General features: G+C 41.6%; 1 protein-coding gene across 1 annotated transcript in view; it reads right to left on the bottom strand.

Moving 5' to 3' along the window:
• LOC148010037 (arginase 1, mitochondrial-like) overlaps positions 1 to 22486 on the bottom strand; it is a 28034-nt gene extending 5548 nt beyond the window's left edge. The window contains exons 1-4 of the mRNA XM_087672639.1: positions 22331 to 22486; positions 21786 to 21962; positions 6767 to 6926; positions 5876 to 6009 (exon numbers count right to left, since the gene is read on the bottom strand). Of these exons, the coding sequence (XP_087528765.1) occupies positions 5876 to 6009; positions 6767 to 6926; positions 21786 to 21941 (450 nt within the window). The 5' untranslated portion in view covers positions 21942 to 21962; positions 22331 to 22486. The remainder of the gene's footprint in view (positions 1 to 5875; positions 6010 to 6766; positions 6927 to 21785; positions 21963 to 22330) is intronic.
• Between the last annotated feature and the right edge of the window lie 536 nt (positions 22487 to 23022).

Raw genomic sequence — 23022 nt, 5'->3', positions numbered from 1 at the left:
TTGCCGTATGGCACCAAACACTGAAAACATGTGCCAAATAGGTGTTATGATGACACAACAAATGGAGACCTCTAGATAGGAAGGCCATGGCTGGAATTAGGCCGCATGGGTTGAATGGTGATGGGCTGTAATAGATGATGGCTGAACAATAGATGGTAGGTGACTGATGGCTGAAATTTGCACAGTAGAGTGAGAAACCTTCACAAAAGGATAGGATGACCGGTAGGCAGCTTGTCTGTTTGTAGATGCAGAAGGATCCTCCCAGATTAGGGTTTTGCTTATGCGACACTGAAATTCTCTAGGACAGTGCGCCGTTTAATGAAACTTTTGGTAATTTACATATTTTAGGGCTGTCTTAAAAATCTAATCAATTTGTAACACATTTTTAGCTCAACATCCTCTTTCAGGCCCAAAACTAAAACCAAGAGGGGATTGGAAGAAAAGCTCAAGCCCATTTTTACCCAAAGGCATCAAATCCCCAAGCAACTAGGACATTAGACGTGTCTATTTATAGATGAGTGGTAAGCAGCCTATCTATTTATAGATTAGTTGATCCTCCCAAATTAGGGTTTTGGCTTATGGAGCATAGAAACTCTCTAGGAACACATTTCTTTTTTATTTGAGAGTTTTAATAAATATGTTTTAGGGCTATTTAAAAGAGCTAATCAGTTTGTAATGCATTGTAGCTCAAGTATTAATGATAAATGTGGAAGGATACACTCAAAGGAAAAGCCAAGGAAAGCCAAAGATAGTTAAATCATGGATGTATTAATATGTGAGAGGCAGGCTCACTACACTTACGCACACTGTATTATCTCTTATAGTTGTATTTGTTGCACCCATAGATGTTATACGGGTTATGCACATGAATATATAATTGCAATAGTGTATGCTAGGTCTAATTAGATTGAGGTGGAAGCATGCTTCAAGTAAGGACCATCCTAAAGTCCATAGAGTGAATATGATGCCCAAAAGAGAGTGCAAACCCTAATTCATAGTTGTGGAAACCCTAAAATGCAAAGTGGGATACAAACTTTAATTCACAAGGGTGCAAATCCTAAAAAGTAAAAGAGGCACAAATTCTAAAACGCAAACAAGGTGCTCCCCTAGAGAAGGGACCTAATCCTAACCCTAATTTTGGTCTATATAAGGGTGGGAGGTCTCAGTTATATTTATCCTTCTAGTGCATCCATGTTGCAAAAGCTCTGTTAGTGTAACTATTGAAGCTTTTCATGCACTTCTTCTATTCTATCATCTTGTCTCCATTATTGAGAGTGAGTAAGTGAAAGGTATGTTATGCAAGGGACTAAGGAAAGGTGAAGCTGTACATCTTTTTTTTGCTTTTCTTCTTCATTTTTCCATCCATGGTAAGAGGGTTGAAATTTGAGTTGTGTGTGAGGTTGTGAGATTGTGAGAGAGTGAAGGACTCTATGTGGTGAAGCTCTTCTCCATCTTCTTTCTCTCATTCTTCTTCTCTATCTTCTTTTCTTATCATTGGCGTACTTAATGGTAGATGCGAAAGAGCAATAGCATCAGATTGCCTTGTTTGGTCGTGAAACCATCTTGGAGTCTTTAAACTTTTGAACTACAACACGAGAAGGTAAGTTAGTGAGTTCACTATATCTCGAAGCTAGTCTTATGTTCTTACTTTCTTGGGTTGGAGAGAAGGATGCATGGTTAGTTAAAGTGAAGTGTTGAGAAGACAATATGAGAGTTTATCGTCAAAAAGCGAGCTACAGCTTCTAAAAGAATAAAAAGTCCATCCAATGTCCTGACTGTTGTGCATTTAGCTTGGTGACTTTCCATTTGCTATCCAACCTGTTTCTATACCTGGAGATGTTGTCTAAACTACCTTGACCAAGCCTATGTTGGTGACCAAATCTCTAACACCCTCTTAGATCCTAGAGGCAACATCATATAAACAGAACATCTCGGCTCATATAGACATCTCGAGAGTAGACCATAGATTAGTACTCTTGTGACTAGGAACTATTACCAAAACAAACACCTGTTTCTTAGACGTGGGCTCCAACTTATCTCTAGTTTTCTTCTGAATGTAAACATAGGCATCACATCTAAATACCCTAAAATAAGAAACATCTAACTTTAGTCCAAAATAAGCCTTAAATGGAGTCATGCTGACAATAGCCAAGATGGATGACCAATTAAGGCCACTATTATGCACATAGATGTTGAGGTGTCTGCCAATGCTCTATCATAGTTTCTGCCACACTTTTGTTCTTCTGCTCCAAGATCCCATTCTCCTCCGGAGGGGTGTTGGTGTTGGCATACTCTTGATAAATCTCCTGTTCCACACAAAAACGAGATGTTGAGGTGTCTGCCAATGCTCTATCATAGTCTCTGCCACACTTTTGTTCTTCTGCTCCAAGATCCCATTCTCCTCCGGAGGGGTGTTGGTGTTGGCATACTCTTGATAAATCTCTTGTTCCACACAAAAACGAGCCATCTCATTGGAGACAAACTCTCCACCTTTGTCAGATCTAATTGTCTTTAACTTTTACTTATAATGATTTTTCTCAAAGATGAGCCAATCTCTAAAGTGAGAGAAAGCGACTAACTTCAAGTCCAAAAAGAAGACCCAAGCCATCCTACTAAAATCATCCACAATCAACATGAAATAACAGCTCCTCTAAAGGGATTCCATCCACATAGGTCCACACAAATCAATAGAAACAAGCTTCATAGGCTCCTTAGGCCACCTAGAAGCCTTGCTAGGAATCAAGCTCTATGTTTTTTTGCTTCAAATGTGGGACACACAAGGGGAATGGCTCACTCCAACATCTAGCAATCCACACACAAGCTAGTCGTCACGAGTTGCCTTTCAAAGGTACTTATAATTAAATTGAGGTGGCTGAATAGAGAATGCCACGACTCCGGTTGAGAATCAATCACCTCCAAATGGAGGAAGGCGGCCGATAAAGGAGCACCCACTCCTAAGTCCTTCATACTTTTCTCCTTCTTAATGTCCTTGTCCTTGTTGGAACAATACCTTCTTTTAATGACCTTTCTTGCCACAAATGTGACAAGTAGACTCCTTGGCTTTATCTTGCTTGGTCTTCTCCTCCTCCTCCTTCTTCTTCTTATTGTTCTTCCCCTTCTATCGGAAAGACTATCCTATCAATGTCTCCAACTTCGAAGTGTTTTGACCTTTGAGTTGTTCCTCCTGATCCAAGACCATCGGAACCAATCCTTCCACTTAAGGATATTTGTCTCCCCTAAAGCAATCAAGGTGGAGTAGAATACACTAAATTGGGGCAATAACTACAAAAGAAAAGTTATTGCCATGTCCTCTGAGGTAATCCCCTTCCCTATGTTCTAGACCTGCATTTGTAATTGCCAAAGCTTATTGACATGCTCCCACATGGAAGCTGACTTAGACGGTTCAACGACCGCATTTATACCTCTAGAGACACCCCCTTCATCACGATCATCCAATCGTACAACTAGTCTAATTCCAACCATATCTCTTGAGCAGCAACAGTGAAATGCTCAATGTGAGCTATCACGACTAGAGTACAAGAAAGCAATAGAAAGGAGGAGATGCAAGCATTCTGTTTGTCCCAATGTACCTATACCTTCACTAGCTTAGCTTTCTCATCTGTAAAAAGCTTGGAGGCATCTTAAGCTGTAGGATGGTCTATAGCCTCAATCACGAGCTTCAACAAATCATAGGACTCCAAGATGGCAAGTATCATTACTAGCTCAAAGGCAATAATTCTCCCATCGAGTTTCTGATATGAAGGAAGAGCCAATAACACAAGGATCTTACGGAAACTTCACATTGAACTTGGAAGACATTGTCACTTGAATAACCTGCACAAAAACAAGGGCAACCCCCTCTAACTCTAAAAAGGCAGCCTATTGGGGCTTCCTCCGCTCATCCCAAACTTGTTTCAACCACTAGAGCCAATGAAAACTCAAAATCTATACCAAAAGGCTAAAAACACTGCCTTTTCTCCTTCATGAACAGCAAAAACTAGTAAGAAAACAACTTTGCTCCCTTCCTACAAATTGCCTATTTGCCTCAGCCTTGTTTCGATGCACGGCCCTCCAACTCGCCCTCGAATGCTGAAAACACAAACTTTTGTTGTGCTGAAATCTCCCATTCAGGTCTACCCATGATCAATCAACCCTTCAACACTACTTTGATTACCATGTCAGAGTGCAGGAGTGCGGAAGCGCATGACCAATCTGAAAGAAAAAGACCATGAAGAGAAGAGGAAGAGAGAAAAGAGACAGTAAAACGCAGAAATCTGCAGTGAATGAATGCTGAAATGAAGAAGGCAGATATGTACACAGGCTGTCAAATGTATCTCCACCAAGACGATCTCTCTCTCCACCTGAAAAACCAAGTGAAGATGACTGGAGGCTGGCCAGCCTATAAACAGACAAGAAATAATCAATAAAATAATCAGGCCGGCCAGTTTAAACTGGTCGGCTGCTGCAAAAGTAAAATCACATCAATAAATAATGAGTAAAAAAAGGTTGCACACTAATGCCTATGCCACATGGCATCTACACAGCTTGTATGGCCAACCTGACTGCTTGGCAACGCCGGCAAACACCAGATGACTGCATAAAACTGTCTGATCTAGATCCAAGAAATGCACAACTATGCTCTATACAACAGTACACTGCCAATAGGGATAAATAAATCTCTAACATCATGAGCCCATGCTACATATTTACTTCACTTCAATGCACTAGTTCACTTCTTGTTCATGTCAAGCATATTAGACTTGCTTTCCAAACTTGGAGAAGTATGCTAGCATATTTAAGGTTCACCCTTTGTCACAATCTTCTTTGCAGGTATGCTCGTGGGGTGTGCCCATGTCTAATTCTAGGTCTATATCACCAAACGGAGGACATTTGATGTGTGGTTGTTACTCGCTAGGACCTAGAGGACATGGCCATCGCATTTTTGTCATGTCTCCATGCTCAAAGGTAAGATGTTTTCCTACTCCAGTTTGCTAGCCCTTTTGCTGGTTTCACTTGCTGAGGAGCTAGTTCCCATGATGATGAAGTCAGAGGTGCAGGATTCTGGGACCTCCTGTGGTCATGGTCGTGATCATGAAGCATTTGCTGGCAGGACATTATCTGGTGCTTGGGGGGAGAAGAAGAGGTTTAAGATGGTAAAAGATTGAGAGAGAAAATGTTGAATCTCCACAATATTTGTATGCTTACTGCAGCAAGGGTGGGCATTCAGAGGACAGAACCATCCCCACCTCCATCCAGCTTAGGATTCCTCAACCAAATAAAAGGAGGCTTCTATTCCTGCTTCATTTGCTAGGGAGGACAACTTCATCAAGTAGGACGAGACTGCTTTGGCCAGTAAAGGGCCAAAGCCTTGGCTTCTGGATAGAAGTGCTATTACTCACATGGCCCACCTTCAGGATCACTCTACAAGCCTCGAGTTCCAATCTTCCAATCTACGAAACAGGCACCATGTCGCTCCTACCAAGCAGATACCGCTGAGAGTCTATATTTGAAGTTCCTTGCATTCCAAATCCTGGTTTTGATATCAAGTTTTGGCTTTTCCCTCAGGATGGTTTTCCCAGCTGAATCGATCAAATATCAATTCTAGAACAATCAGGCTTTATTTCAACCTACGTAACAGTGAGGTGGAAAATTGTGTTCTTTGCATGCTAAAGTAGTAACTCCTGTAAGTGCAGGTGCAACAGATTATTGTTTGTGTGTAACTGGTCTCACATCCACATGGTACTCAAATTGCAATGGCTCCAGACAATGCACTAATTGAGACCTCCCTAATATCAAATCCCCACCAAGTTTCAGAAGTGCATGTGGTTGAGAGAGAAAATCTCCAAGCCAATGGGATGTTTCAAATAGTGCGTACCTCCTCCATTACCAACTTCACAGAGTCTGTGATAGTCTTCATCAGAAGTTCATCTCCAATTCCACAATCTCGCATCTCCTGAATTGGAACATCCCCTACATCTGTCAAAACCCTTGGATCTGCCAGATCTTTCCCTGCACGGTCATGAACCACACCCATAGGTATAACAAGAATCTACAACTACAATAATTGCTTCTAACAACTAGTTCAATGCATACAAGGTATCCATGGTCAATCTCTACACATTAAATGTCACACTTGAGACAACCCCAAGTGTATGTTAAACCACAAACTTTATACAAAGTATGCATTAAGAACAGATAACCATTGGACTCTGTACCCAATAGGCATCAGTAAAAAGCAATTGATAAAATCTAAAGGATTCAAAGGATTAACTTTTCAACAGATGGCATTCAAATAGCAGCTGTTTTAAAACTTAGACTTAACACCATGGCACACTGGACTGATTGCACCAAAACATGCATAGAGCTGCAGTGGTAGCAAAAGTGGGTTGTGGATCTATGTCCTCTTATGCCATCCTGCAACTAGCTAGAAGATGTGCAAAACGAACATCAGAATACACTTCACAATCAGAATGAGGATGGCAAAAACAGGCACAGTTTGGAAAAAGGGCACCTAGTACGCATTGTATGTTGTGTGTTAAACCCATGTTCAAAACTGCAAGAACTGATATACACAAAGTCACCAGTCCCAATCCAACTATAGAGAAATAGTAGTTTCTTTAACTCAGGTACACGCATCATTTTCAGATGATTCTACATGGTATTCAAACTCTCAAGCAAAGACATACGTGGGGAACTGCAGTTTATAGAAAGAAACACAAAAGAGGCATCAAAAACAGGAAGTTAAGCATTTCAAATGAATGAGCACCTGCTTCGGTCGTGGAATTGGTACTCCCACACCAGATGGCTTCTCGAATTCTTGGAGGAGCGAAAGCTGCTCCTTGAAGAAATGAGGAGTTGTGGCCTAAGGGAACACCTAATAGACAAGAAGATGCCTTTGCACCACCAGCAGCTCGAACTAGCTCTCCCTAAAAATACCAAAATTGTAAGTTTGAACAATCAGTAGAATGCAGTCAAGTTTTGGACTTGTGAAAATCCTTTCATATGTTTTGTTAGATTTTCTATAAACAAGAGAAAAGTGTTACAAGGATACAAGCAACATGTGCAGTGTAAAGTCAAATTACACAATCTCAATTCACAGGCTGCCTGCTCCAATGGACAGAAGCTTTTAGCACTACTTTTTTTCCCCCTTTTTTTGGGTTTTTGGTGCTGGGGTTGAGCAAGCAGGATGCAAGTGGGAAACCCAGATCTGATCAGCAAGCCTACTTATTTTGCTTCCAAGCACAATTTAGAAAAACTAGAGTCAAAGAGAGGCTAGAGCTGAGAGAGTACTCAAACACTGCATGGGGTCCCAATACCCAATAAAGCCCCCTCTTGCATTTCCTCACCCAAATAAGCATTTTCTTTTCTTTACTCGTTGGAGAACTGACCACAAACACTCCAGCAGCTGGTCAACTGAAGAGGCCAGCACTCAGTCTTGAGCTCAAGGAGTGTTGCACACAACTAGAACTTGACTTAAGATTGTGCCAAAGTAATAAACTGGTGGTGAGATCATACACATGAACCCCATACCTTCCAATATGAAAATATGGAATATTTATCTTGCATTGCATTTCGTTGAAGGCAAGTCATCCACGAGACAAAGAGATGGCCACTCAAGGTGATGCTGGTCGTATTTATTCCCCACATCATTGAGTCGCATACCAACATAGATTCAGAAAAAGACTGTAACACGATGGTAGAATCAAATCCAAGATGGGCACTTGCAGCAATGGCCATAGACTTGAGTCATTTTGTGTCACAAATCCATGAAAAAAGAACTCATATCCTTTTTATCAAATCTTGAGATTTTAATTAGATCTTAAATTTGTTTTCCTTTCTATTTAAAAGATATCTACAATTGTGCAATCAAGCTAGCCACTGATAAGTGGTCACGGGATATGGTGGACCTACATAGTGGGTTAGAACAAAGATAATACACACTTCCACTTATACAATTTGATTGGGCGTGCAGGTGAACAAAACTCAAGCATATCATGGTCAAATACATACAGAAAGGTCAATGCCTTAGAGTTTTGGCGATCCACCAAAATAGACAATTACAATCAACAAAATGGCATGAACATGAGAAGTCTATGCAATATACATGTGTAGGCTAAAAGTTTGGAATGCATATATATTTGCATAGAAAACCCATATCATTATATGGTTGTTTTTGTAGTGTACTTGGAAAGAGCTTTCACAGGATACCTCCCAATATATGACTAATTTTTCTTCATTTTGCAACAGCTGGCCTTCATTTTTTATCAGATTTTCGGTTACACTGCATGTGAACTCTCATTTTTGTGAAGTATTTGCTATTGGTTTGGCTATATTCTCTCTCTATATACCTTCTATTCTCTATCTTCATTTCTTATCCTCTCCCAATGGCTCCTCCGTGCACTTCTACAAATGATAAGTTACATGGACCTAACTATCTTACCTGGAGTGTTGTGATGAAAGCCTAGTTTATGCAAAAGCGGATTTGGTACATTGTATGTGGAGCTATTTCTTGGCCTCAGTGTCCTTTTCCTCTTCTTGAAGATTTTGATAGGGACAACCATGAGAAAGTTGTGCTTACATGTGATTCGAACGATGCACATGCATATTTTACACTACTTCAGTATATTTCTAAAGAAGTTCTACCAGCGGTTACCTCCTGAAAGACATCCCCAGAAATATGGTCAAAGCTTTGTTAAGACAGAGAGCGCGAGGATCGAGACACACGATGCTTTCTCACAGCAGAGAGACAGAGAGAGAGAGAGTGCAAAGTAGAGAGAAGAGTGAGCACCACGTTCTTCGGTACAATGAGAAGTGAACCTCTTTAGCTTTTTAGATATATATATATATATATATATATATATATATATATATATATATATATATATATATATATGAAAGGCATCTCGCAAAAGATAGGGAATATAACACATAACGTATTTAGGCAATAAGTTCTTGGTTGTGCCTCATGATTAAGGCAATCGTAGATAGACATTAAATGCTGTCTAAAAGGTTGCATTGAAAGGAAAAAAGATTTATGAACCTTGCAAATTGCATGCAATGAAAGTTACATTCTAGATTGGGTTAAGTGACAAGGGACGGTTTAAATCAATGATGGACTCATGGCATTCGCTCATGCGTGGAGTTCTTTATCAAAGTTTGAATGCATCTTCATTAAAAATATTAAAGCTTTGACTTCGCTAAGGATGTCTTCACACCCGTGCACATATAAAAGGCACGATGGTCCTTTATTCTCAACAACCTCTTGTCTAAAGGCAATGTGCCTTAAGGGAAGAAAAGAATTAGCTAAGTCTGGGTATGTACAAAGCTGAAATACATATATCTATCCAACTCCCATTATCTATCAGCAATGAGCAAACCGCTCTACTAGAAGACACTTCGTTAGAAGATCTGCAGGATTATCATCTGTATGCACTTTCACAAGCTCAATGCTCTTGCTATCAAGTACATCTCTAATGAAGTGATACTTCACCTATATGTGCTTCATCTTTGCATGAAAGATGGGATTCCGTACTAGCATGATAGCACTCTAACTATCACAATGGAGAACATGTAATTCTGTAATGCCAAGCTTTCCCACCAGACATGAAAGCCATAAAGCCTCCTTGCATGCCTCAGTAGCAGCCACATACTCTGCCTCTATAGTAGTAGACAATGAAACACCATTTTGTAGCCTGGAGATCCAAGAGACTGCTGCTCCTATGAAGGTAAACACATACCCAGAAGTGGACTTTCTACAATCCGCATAACCAGCATAGTCTGCATCCGTAAAGCTAACAACAAATGTCTTCTGCTTTCCAAAGCAAACGCACAACTCCTTTGTGCTTTTGAGGTATCTCATAATACCTTTCACTGCTTCCCAATGCTTTTTACCAGGTTTTGCCATGTATCTACTAACCACTCCCATTGCAAAGGCAATGTCAGGACGTAGCATACATCAAACTGCCAACAGTTGAAGCATATGGTATCTTGGCCATTTCAGCCTTCTCATCATCCGATGTAGGGCTGTCCTCTGCACTAAGTTTCACATATGGAGGCAATGAAACCCCAATTGTTTCTCTCCCCCCTCCCTCCCCCTCCATATTGAAACGCTGCAAAACTTTATAGATATACTCCTGCTGAGATAGATAGAGTAATCCTTTTGACCTATCTCTGAGTATTCGCATTCCAAGAATGTGATTTGCATCACCAAGATCCTTCATGTCAAAGCTGCCATGAAGACTTTGCTTCAGTGAGTTCAAAGCATGAGTATCCCTGCCAGCAATCAACATGTTATCAATATATAAAACTAAGATAATCAGGTTGCCATCTGTGGCCTTCTTAGTGTACAAGCAATGATCCACTTGACTTCTATGAAAACCTTGAGACCGCATAAATGTATCAAACTTATGATACCATTCTCTTGGTGCTTGTTTCAGCCCATACAAACTCCTTTTGAGTTTACATACCATCTTCTCTTTTCCTTTTGCCACAAACCCTTCAAGTTGTTGCATATATATGTCTTCATGCAAATCACCATGTAAGAATGCAGTCTTTACATCCATCTGCATGAGCTCCATATCTTCAGCTGCAACCAAGCCCAAAATGATTCTCAATGTAGTCATCTTGACTACAAGAGAGAATATCTCATCAAAGTCAACTCCATGTTTCTGCTTGTACCCCTTTGCAACTAATCTTGCTTTGTCCTTTGGTGAGGAACCAGAAGTGACCTTCGTCTTGTAAACCCATTTGCATGGAAGGGTTTTTTGCCCTTTAGGCAACTGCACCAAGTCCCAAGTGCCATTTTTCTCAAGAGATTCCATCTCTGACAACATGGCTTTATACCATTTCTTGTTGTCCTATCTGTCCATTGCTTCCTTGAAGCAAGACGATTCTCCACAATCTATCATCATGACATAATCAGCCACATTGTTTACACCAGAAACAAATCTATCAGGTTATCTAGTAGCCCTAGACGATCTCCATCATTGTTTGTTGGCTGTTCTTGCAAGTTTCCATTTTCAACTTGCTATCCTGGCATTTCAGCCTACAAATCAGCATTAACAGCTTACTATCCTAGCTGTTTCTACACATCCAATGGCTCATCATTATGAGCAATAGCTAGCTAATCATTTCCAACATTATTTTCTGCATTTACAGGTTCATTTACAGTAGGTATTTGTTACTATACAAAGGGCACATTTTGCTGTCCAAAAGGTATTTCTTCCCAAAACACAACCCTACAGACCTCCTCAGTCTTTTCGAGCTGTTTATATATGCGATCTTCCCGGAAGATAACATAATTGCTGTGTATTACTTTCCTTTTCTCGGAATCCCATAATCTATACCCCATTTCACATTCATCACCATATCCTAAGAAAATACATTTACAGGACTTTGACTCAAGTTTACTGTGTTTTTCCTTACTTTGACTCAAGTTTACTGTATATGTGCACAAATGCTTCGTAGCCAAATACTTTCAAGTGTGCATACGAAGATGGCTTGCCCGACCACGCTTCTTGGGAAAATCCCCCCCCTTCCCAAAGACCTGTTTGGTGACCGATTAATCAAGTGTATGGTTGTCATAACAAGCTCTGCCCAAAAACCATGAGGTAAAGCAGCATGAGACAGCATCGTATCGACCTTATCCTATATGGTCTGATTCATATGCTCTGCAATTCCATTTTGGGGTGGATTATGAGGGGCAATGAGCTCCCTCTTTATCCCTTTGCTGTCATAAAATGCTTGAAAGGCCTTGGACACATATTCCCCACCATTGTTAGAGCGAAGACACTTAAGTGTCTTATCAGTCTAATTCTCAACCAATGCCAAGAATTTTTTAAACTTATCAAGCACTTCATCCTTGCTACGAATAGGATAAACCCATACCTTCCGTGTAGCATCATCGACAAAGGTGACAAAGTATTTATTTCTCCCTAAAGATAGCCATGGCATCTAACATACATCGAATTATACTAACTCTAGAGGAGAAGATTTCAGCGAAAGAGACTTCTGATGAGACATCTGTGCATGTTTACAAATTACCATAAACACAATGATCACAATGCTCAAAATCAGCATAACGAAGACAAGGCAAGTAACCCAAACGAGAAAGCACTTTCATTCCACTTTGACTCATGTGTCCCAACCGACCATGCCATAAAGAAACACTTGGATGCTCGGTCACGGCAACAACATGACCACTCACACTAGATACATGGAGAGAATACAAGGTATCAATTTTACAACCTCTGGCAATCACTCTAGATTCCTTACAGATCTTCCATTTCCCATCACCAAAGGTGGTATGAAATCCATCCTCATCTAGCTGCCCTATGCTAATCAAGCTCTTCTTGAGCTAAGGTACATGCTGTACATGTTGAAGTGTGAAGACAGAACCATGCCGAAACTGCAACTGCACATTGTCAATACCTGCAATGTCACATGCATAGTTGTCCCGAAGATGGACAACACCATGTTGACCCCCTGTATAGTCAGAGAACCACTCACGATGAGGGGTGACATGAAAGGAAGCACTTGAATCGAGAATCTAAGTATGCATGTCATCATCCATATCTGCAAGTAAAGCATGTGTACTAAAGTGTGAAGAGACAAAGAGTACGTCATTGCCACTGACACTGTCATAAGTGACTACATTCACTTCTTCAATTTTGACAATGCTCTTCTTAGGCTGACTCTCTTTCTTCTCTTCCTTGCTATCATCTGTCTTCTTGCCCTTTCCTTTCTCTTTCTTCCATTTGTAGCAGTCACATTTAAAGTGACCCTTCTTGCCACAATGATGGCATTCAACATCCTTACCACGTGATTTACTGCATCCCTTGCTATCAAATTTGCCTTTCTGTTGCGATCTGCCCCTAGTATACAAAGCATTGGAAGACTTACTGGATGCATTGTTCTGCCTATTCATTTCTTCCATGAGTAGCACTCTCTACATCAGCATACAAAAGGATTGTATTAGAATTGCTCATAGCAAACCTGAATATATCCCAACTCTCTGGCAAAGTGCAAAGCAAGAAAGTAGCCTTAAATTCCTCATCAATCATGAACTTCAAGGCAACCAACTGGCTGAAAATGGAGTTAAACTCACTCAAGTGAGTAGACATTGTTGTACTCTCTTTCATACGCAAATCCATGAGCTTTTTCAGCCAATAAACTTTGCTTGCGTGACTCTTCTGTGCATACAATTCTTCCAGTCCAGTCCAAATAGCATAGGCAGAATCCAAACCTTCAATGTTAAACAGCAAGGCATCAGAAATCGATAGCTCGATGGTTGAGCATGCAAGCTCATTTAACTCATCCCAATCTTCCTGTTCCATATCTGCACGCTTTGCTCCTTTGGTCTTAATCGGCTTTGCCTGCTTCTTTTGCAACAGGATATTATAGCACTATTTTTGCCAAACTACAAAGTTATGTGCTCCTTCAAGCTTCTTAATGTGCATGAGATGACTGCTATCACTGCTGCCAGCCATGATTTTCAATCCAAATGTGACCAAAAATTCACCAAATGCAGGCCCAAATTGTCACACAAGTGACCAAGGTACAAACAAGTACCAACCAGCAATAAATGACCACGTAAAAGCAGAAATTTCAAACCTGCAAATAATTTTTCAGAAGCACTAAACCTTGTGCTACAGCACTCCACAACTGATTACAGCTGTTCCAAGGACAAATACATCACATTACATGAGAAGTCCCAAATTTTAGCTGCAATTTCTGTTGTACATGCACCAACGGTCAAAAAATTTGACACACGCGGTCAAAAGCCGCAAAATTTTTGTACACAAAGCATCAACCATACATCTGCACTGTCTCTAACATGCATAGAACAAGCCAAATTTGCCAAAATAGAGCAATTTCAGCAAAACCCCCAAAATTTTCCAAGTGCTAGATATCCAAATTGCATCGAATTAAGCATGCATGTATATAAAATGACCAAATGGCGCACAAATTTCACTCAAACAGCAAAAGCCCCAAATTGTACGGGGTCCAATGCGCATCAATGTCGAGAAATTGGGTAAATTTCAGCCCAATACTTGTATGTACATGAAAAGCTCCAAATGTCGGAGGCAAAATGTCACAAATCCTTGCAATTTCTGAGACAAATATCACGGTTGTGTCTTGCTTGCATCAAATTTGGACAAATCCCCAAATTTCTCGAGTTTGGTGTGCACAAATTTCACTTAAATTGAAAAAAAATCACTAAAATGTGAAAAGCCCCAAAATTCCCAAGGAAATGTGCACCGATTTTGCAATTTCTGAGTCAGATTTTCCAATTCTGCATTCAGGTCCCCAAATCCTGGAAAAGCCCCAATTTTTCAGGTCAAAATTGCACATTGTGCTTGTGCATGTGAACACCCAGCAAAAGGGGAGAATAAAAAATTTCAGGAATTTGACAAAAAATGACGAAAAAAGAGTCCATCTGTCGAGTCTCGGACTTGACGCATTGACCTGTTAGCGTATGTCATCAGCTCGCTTCATCCGGTCGTAGCACCGTCCGTCCTGTCTAGCGCCTGCAACTCGTCGACTGGTTGTCACGCAGTCGACAGCGACTGTCCACGCCTACGCCTAGTCACTACCTAGTCAGCTGCCCTGTCACGCCCTTGTCATGCAGCTACAAGTCGCTTGCCTTGTCTCCCTATGCCACGACTGCTGCCCTGTCGACCTACAACAACTGTCACCTACTCTCCAACAGCCTGTCTTCTGGAGCCCACGACCTCACGACCTGCCTACTAGCCTTCGACTATTTCTTGCAACGTGTGGCCTGAGCATGTTGGTCGCCTCAACCACGTCTCCTACAGCCTGTGACCTGTTTTGTCTCGAGAAGCATGCACTCATTGCCTGCTTTGATACTAGTTTGTTAAGATAGAGAGCACGAGGATCGAGACACGCAATGCTTTCTCGCAGTAGAGAGACAGAGTGCGGAGTAGAGAGGAGAGTGAGCACGACGTTCTTCGGTACAATGACAAGTGTACCTCTTTAGGTTTTTAGATAGATATATATATGAAAGTACAAATGTGCTAAGGGTGTGTTCACACCCGTGCACATATAAAAGGCACCATGGCCCTTTATTTCCAACAAGCTTCAGATGTACAAGGCACCTTCCCCCATGCGTGCTATGACCCTTCATAAACAGCTTCAACAAATGAAGTTTGAGCTGATGGACACCATTCAATCATTTTTGCTCTATGTTACACAAGTATAGGACCAACTTTGACACATGCAGTCTTCCCTTCCACAGGCACAGCTAATGAAAACGGTACTCTGCAAGCTCCCCCCGTAGTTTGATGGACTGGCCAATGCTTTGCGGGCGTAGACATCCTCTACGCCTGTGAGCTTTACACATATGTTGTCAATGTTGCTTGAGCATGAGGCATCTTTGCGTTTTCAAGGGAGGCTTACGTCTCATTATGGAGGTTCCACTGAGGCCTTTACAGCTTCTGAGAGGGGTGAAAAGAAGAAGAAGTTAAAAGCCCAATGTTATCACTGTGGTAAGAAGGGACACTTGCAAAAGGACTACAAGGAGTTAGCAACCTCGAAGAAGAAGAAGAAGAAGAAGAAGAAGCGGGTTGTGGACTCCTCCAATGAGTCATACTCTTCCTCAGACTCTGACTCCGATCCTCCGTCCAAGGGGAAGTCCAAGGCACGGCAGGGATCCACTTCTTCAAACCAAGGGAAGGGCTTGACTACCCCTTTCTCCACTACTTTCTAGTCTAGGTGATGAAGTGATCCCTCACGACTCTCCAATGCCAGAGAGGAAGTGTGAGAGGGTGGTGAGATGGGGCAGCCGAGCCTCATCTATACAATTATACAAGTGCACAAGTTCCAACGAGGGACATCCCTGACGCATCTGGCAAGTTCAAATCCTAGAGTTGGGATTGACATCCACGTTCATAATGGGTTGTTTCTTTGACAGAGAGCAAGATTGGCTACTAGTCCGAGCTCACATGAGGGGACACTTTGGCGGTCTTGGCCAAAGGCAAGGAATCCATGGTCACATATATTCAAAGGAATTTTTGACAAGCTGGTCTTGTATGCTATTGCAAGACATTGTTGACAAACACAGAGATTTGTTATGACTCTTCTCTATTTTCAGGGGCTGGTACAATCAACATCAACATCAAGTTCTCTCCGAGGCACCTTGGTGGTGGCTTGATAGCGGCTCTTTACTCCTTAGTACACAGCTAGGCTATGACCAGTGGGGCATGAGGAGATAGATGTAGCATTCAGAGATCACTTAGACAGGGCTGCCCACTCACTCCCTTCTTGTTCTTGTTTGTAGGAGAGGCCATGAGCTCCTTCTTGAGAGGCAGATCTACAACTGCCTCTCAGGTATCAGAGGCATTAGATTACCCATCCTCGAGTTTGAGAAGCTTCTAGATGTGGAGTTTGTGGATGACACAACACTCTATCTAGACGGGAATGAGAGTAACTTTAGGGCCTTTGTAACTACCATGGAGATATTTTGTAGAGCAACAAATGCCTTAATTAACTGGCACAAGTCCTATGGATTTTGGGTATGTGACACTAGGCAGCCAGAGTGGTGGCCACACAAGGTTTTTCATGGATTCCTTGGCAGGACTGCAATGAGATATCTTGGTTGCCATGTGGAGATTGCCATTACTCAGAACTGTCAGAAGTGGTGCAGCAATGGAAGCATAGATAAGTGCTTAAATAAACTACTTAACACAAGACAAAATGAGAAAGAAAACAGAAAGAAGAAAACTCAGAGATGTGCTCGGGAAATGGAATCCATGCTTGGAAATCCCATCCTCAACATCATGCCCTCTAAGAGCTCCAGTCGATGCGGTCATATGCCTTCTCAAAGTCGAGAGGTAGCACAATAAGATCCTGATTCCTAGATCTAGCCAAAGCTGTGGACTTCTAGAAAGTGAAGATGTTGTCCAAGATGCTACATTCTTGGACAAAACTTGTCTGTGTGGGGTGAATGATATCTAGCATTAATGGGGGTAATCTGAGACCGATCGCCTTTGCAAGGATCTTGTAGGCAGTTCCAAGCAAAGTGATTAGCCTCCACTGTGTGATCTCCAATCTATCTCCACTCCTTTGGGAATGAGGCAAATCAATCCCTCTAAAATCTATCTGGCATAACCCCTATTGCCATGATCTCTTGGAAAGCTGAAATGAACCCTGCACTGATAAGATCCCAATTGCTCAAAAAGAACTTATCAAATTCAAACACTTGCTTGAGGTCAATGCAAGAAGCACCTTCTACACCTCCTCCTCTGTATAATGGACCATCAAATATCTACTCATCCTATTTGTAATCATCCTTTTTGTGCTATGCGATATTGTCTCCCTATCCCTCTCATATCCCAAGGGCCTAGTAGTGGACCCGAACAAAGCTATGCAGTATTGTGTAGGGACCTATCTCACCTCCAAAGGGCCCTATACAATAGATCCATCTCCTCTCCTAAGTCTCCTAACACCCTATCTAGAGTGTTTTGGCTTGTGGTATGGAGAAAATCCCTGTTAACCTTGTCACCTAATTGAGTCTAGAAGGAAGCCCTCGTGTGAAACCTATACTCTCATCTAGCTTCCTTCATAGCATCAATCTCTGCTTTGGCAATGCGCATCCTCTCAACTGTCCATCTGCACCCTAGCCGTCTCTTCTCTCCCCTTTGTAGGAAAGCTAGTGATGCTCAGACACATCTCTCCTTCTCTAGAAGGCCCTCTCTCCTCCTAGCCTCCTCCCTGAACAAGGAGCTAATCTCCTGTAAACTCTCATCCAAGTCAATAGCTGCTTGTCCAACTGAGAAGAGTCTAGATCTCCACAACTGTGTGACTATCTCTCTGAGATCATCCTCATACAACAAGTGCTCTAGAATCCTGACACTAGGGTGAGGCCCTCCAACTCTCTCAAAGAGAAGTAGCTAAATCGATGAGTGATTTGAGAGAGTCATGCCAGGGATGCTTATTGGGCTGCCCCTATCGCAAGCCCAATCGTCTACATAAAGTTGGTTAATCTTGGAGAAAGTCCTGGCTCCTACTGCCCTATCTCTCCTAGAGAAATGGAATGAGCCCGTGGACCTGCCAAACTCTGCTATGAACCATGGGTCCTAACCTCTGATTTGAAATAGTAACTCCACCGAAGCAGACTACTCTCTTTCTCTAATAGTTTCCATGTATCTGGCTCTCCTGTCCTCAAGAACCTCCACCATATTACACTCGCCCCCTACTATTCAATGATCCACCTGCGATAGGGACTAGTCCAAAACTATCTCCTATCTCGCTGGCCATTCTGGGCATAATGACCAGCATACCAATAAATGACTCCTCCACTCTCACTAAGACAAACATAGCTCTTCCTAGAATCACAATACCCTAGCCTTGTACCGACTGGGTCCCCTACTCCCCAACACATATACATACTCCATCCCGTATCTCTGAATCTCCCATGGCTACTACCCAATAAGTGTGACTCTAACTTGGCAATAGCTTCCCGCAACATTGGATATCCTCTCTCCCAAGAAATGGTGCTCCTGCAACATGAGGAAATCAACTGCTCCTCCTACTAATGCTCTATGTAAGTCTTGTCGCATGAGGCTCTAGTCCTACCTGAAGAAGTGTCATCCTCCAAAGCCTTGTACATTCCATGAGAGTATTCTCATGAAGTGCGTCTCAACCTCTTAGACCAGCATGGCTTTGCTGCCCATGCTTGTCCGTGTCATCTCCTAGCATACACCCTCTCATGTGTCCTCTATACTAGCTTTGCTGCCAAGTGTAGTGGGGGGGGAAAATCCTTGGAGTATGCCTCCAAGTCCTCTATCTCCTGCTCACTCTCTCGTGTCTCCTCACTCTCTCCACACTTTTGGGTGTGGAGTACCTTTGATGGGATCAACTCTAGGACCTCTGCCTGGTGAGGGTGCATCTACAGCATGTTGTATCTTTTGTATCACTGCTAGTAACACTACCTCTATGGGTTGTGTCTCATCTATCGATTGTGCTACTGTAAACTGTGGTGCAACTGTAATCTACGATGCTACCATAGTCAACTGTTGTGGAGTTTCTATCTCCTCGATAACTAGGGGAGTGACTATGAAAGTCATACGAGAATGAGATGGAAACCTATGGGCTGGTGGTCGAAGGTCCTTGACCATTCTCCTCTATCTCTTCTTGTGTCTCAACTTAAGGCCTCTCAGCTCCTACCCCCATCCCTCCTATGTGCACTCTCGCTGTCATGCTATCTCTGGCGCTCTGTATCGCTCCTCCTCCGTGTCTTGAGTCTACCACCTCCCTCATCTCTGAAGAAGGTCTAGCGATGGCAAGTCCTAGGGCATTCCACTGCAAAATGTCCAATCATCCTACAAGCAAAGTACTTGCCCGAGAGTCCTATGTATGAGACAGGATGGGTGAGAAAACCCCCATGGACAAAAAGAATCCTAATAATTTGAGGGAGGGAATGTAAGGACTCTGTGGGAACTATAACTCAAACCGAAGGGTATCTGCGCGGGCCTTCAGAGACTACATTGACAAAGGTCCTCTCTCTCTCTATAACATGGCCGTTTGTGTTGCCAATATCAGAAAGATATGGCATGGAGTACTCATCAAGGCTAGGAAAAGAGATGGTGATGGCAGTGCCATCTCCAAGCGATGAGTAGTCTCGACCCTCGATCCATCTCTCAAAGTATACCATCAAAAATCTAACATCAAGCAAGCTGATAGCAAGTGTTGCCTCCATCTACTTGAGCAACCTGAACTGGAGCCTAAAACACCCCTTCCCCAAGGGTACCACTTGATCCTTTTTTTCCTATAAAAAGAGCTCCACCCTTTCTCTCACCTTTCATCAATTTTTCCTTTGTAATCTATTATACAGCCGCTAAAGATAGACTTGAAGTTGCTCACATCCATCTCTACCATCGTCCTCCACGTTTTCATCATGAAATTGTTAGAGATTTATTGATCTCTGGACAGGCATTGGCAATCTATTGTTATACAATCAATACTCTCAGCATAGTTACACATTTCCTCTTTTCAGGTTGGACTGTTCTATGCAGTCTACAGGTCATTTAAAGCATTTCTGGGCAATCGGGCAGGCTAAACAAGTTATGCAGGATGCCACATGGCAACCACATTTATTGTGCAGCATTGTATGCATTATTTTATTCAGCAATTGCTATTGTGCAATAGTCGGCTAGTTTTTAACTGGCCAACCTGATTATTTATGCCTATTTTTCTTGCCTATTTATAGGCAGCCTGCCCCCATCATCGTTCGCTTGGTTTTCAAGTGGAGAGAGAGATCAGCTCACGGAGATACATTCGATAACCCGTATACACATCTGCCTTCTTCATTTCAGCACTCATATATACTGCAGATTTTTGCATTCTACTGCCTCTTTTCTCTCTCCCTCTTCTCTCGTATTCATTTTCTTTCAGTCCAGTCATAAGCTTCCACATTGGCTGCACTCTAACAGAAATCTCTCAAGTTTCCTCTTCTCTCACTATTGTTTTTCAAGAGACCCACAACTTCACCACTTTGGGATCATGAAGAAAGCCATAACAATGTACTCCTCATCAATTATAAAGAAAGGTTGATTTTCCCTCTTTTCCTACTCTCGCTTTGTAAAGAAACCGGTTATTTTATTGGATGACAAATATATGTATGTCCATCATGCCAGTTATTTAGTCTAGGTCTATGGTACCATCTCCTATCATAGTGAACCATTGCGCTCCTTTGGATTCCATTATAATCTATGTAGCCACCTATTTTGATAAGCCAAAGTATCCATCGTGCAAGTTATTTAGTCTATATCTATGGTACCATCTCCTATCATAGTGAACCATTACTCTGATCCCTTGATGAAATTGCTCCTTTGTTCAAGGGTACAGCCAAACTTTGACACCAAGTGATGATTGAAAAGAAGAGGTTGCAACTTGCCTCAACTAATTTTCAAGTGTGGCCAGGGCAAACTAATGAAGGCCAGATAATATTGATATGTAGGCTAGTATAATGGCAAGTAAACAATTTGACCTCAAATCAACACCTTGGGCATCTATGCTTACCCATGATAAGATGAACATCAAATGCACTTAAAAGCACTTCTTTAGCATCAATATCCCACTAGCTGCAAAACTAAAGTAAACACACGATACTTCTATTCCTTGGCTATCTTCAGCCTGGAGGTTATCAGGGCACAATTGTGCCAAAACTTAATACTAGAAATTGTCTCCAGCTGTCAACCGCCCCAACTTTTGTCTGCAATATACATTAAACTTTCCATATGATTAAAGCCCTTCATTTGCACCTTTAAGCCAGATAATCAAATCAGCAGCTTAGGTTTTATCATTTGTGCTTCCTCTTGCTCATCATCATTATTGCATTTGAATGTACTTTGCTGTCATGAACCTTGCTGCAGCAATGTGCACATCTCTGCCTTTGGTTGCACATTATTCTGCTATAGATAGACCTCAAATCTGACATCAGAGCTTCAATGATCCAAGATACCTCTGAGACAACTGTGTTGGGAGTATTCCATAAATTCATGTCAGAAGACAATTCCTCTCTTTTTGAAACCAGATAACTAAACCGAGGCCGTTTTCGTTAAAACTACAATATGTTCATTTTAAATCCATGAAAGATGGAAAGAAAGTGGGTGTAATAAAAAGAGGCGATGTAGTTCTTGCAAGCAAACAAAGTTGTACACTGCTTCTACTGCATCCTACAACCCTTTACAACATGCAACTAAATAAATAAAACTATAACAAACATGATGATTGCAAACAAAAATGGTAAGGACAAGACAGTGCACCTTCAAGCGAGCCCTCTCACGGATTAGAGTAAGTGAAGCCTCCATGACACGATTTTGACCTTGTTGGAGTGACAATGCTGTGTTGGAGGCATGCTTTACAGGTAATGATTTATGATAAAGAGATTGCAACCTTCTCAAATGCTGAGAAAACCTCATTCTTGGAATCAGATTCTAGTTCTGCAGAGGTATTGCAGTATAAAAGGGATCAATATAACGAAAACCGGACTCTAGAAACACAATCATTAACTTATCATTTGACTTGAAGATTTGAGCTATCGTTTCTTCTTTAGTAAAGTAAAGGATAACAGAGAACGCCTTTCTATTCCTGCTGCATGCTCTATAGGACGGCTGGACAGCACTGCAAGCTCTCTTCTTTGCTAAACCAATCTGCTACATCCATAAGAGGTAACAATACTTATGCTCTAAGCGCACACATGCTTGAAAGCAATGTCCCCTGTAGTAGCGATGGAGCTGCACGGAAAGAAGGTACAAAGAAAGGTACTCCTCGCAAGAAGGAAATCAAGAAAGCGAGGTATGAGCCATACCTGGTGAGTTCCACAGATAATGATGATGCGGGGGAAGCTGATGATGAGAGAGAGAGAGCGAAGAGAGGTAAGGTATTGCTTGATTAAAAAGCTGGTAGGCGAAGAGAAACGGGCTCGGTGTCATCATCGGCAACAATCTTGCTCAAGTTGGTTTTGTTTGCGCTATGCGGCGCCTTCTTTATAGGGTGACACGTGGTAGGAACATTCTCTTGTTTAAAGATTAAGAAGATACCTAACAAAAGTTTGGTTGATTCTCTTGTTTAAAGATTGAGAATTCAGGTTAAGGATTAAGAATTAAGGTTAAGATTAAGATACGTAACGAAAGTTTGGTTGATTCTCTTGTTTAAAGATCAAGAATATTCCCTTTACTTTAATACTATATATACTCAATTATTTTTATAATTTTTATTAAGAATTAAGGTTAAGGTTAAGATTAAGATTCTTAACAAAAGTTTTGTTTGGTATTACTCTTCGACAACTTATGCTTGAATCAGACTGGTTAGCATTGCTTAAAAAATGGAAATACTAGAGTAGATATCTTCATGGTATTTATAGGGCAGATATAACCCTCACTAAATTTGCAACTCCCCATAGCTATATGGAGCGAATATACATTAGCAAGGGTAACATCATTTAGGAGCCCCTAAAAATATCAAGTGCAAAGGGGCTCAAAGTAAGTATACTTCATGTTG

The sequence above is a fragment of the Lygodium microphyllum genome, chromosome 30, assembly GCF_053477565.2.
Source record: "Lygodium microphyllum isolate KBCC chromosome 30, Lygodium_microphyllum_v1.1.10, whole genome shotgun sequence".
Lineage (NCBI taxonomy): Eukaryota > Viridiplantae > Streptophyta > Polypodiopsida > Schizaeales > Lygodiaceae > Lygodium > Lygodium microphyllum.
The sequence above is the reverse complement of the archived record's forward strand: the minus strand, read 5'-3'. Positions and strand labels throughout refer to the sequence as shown.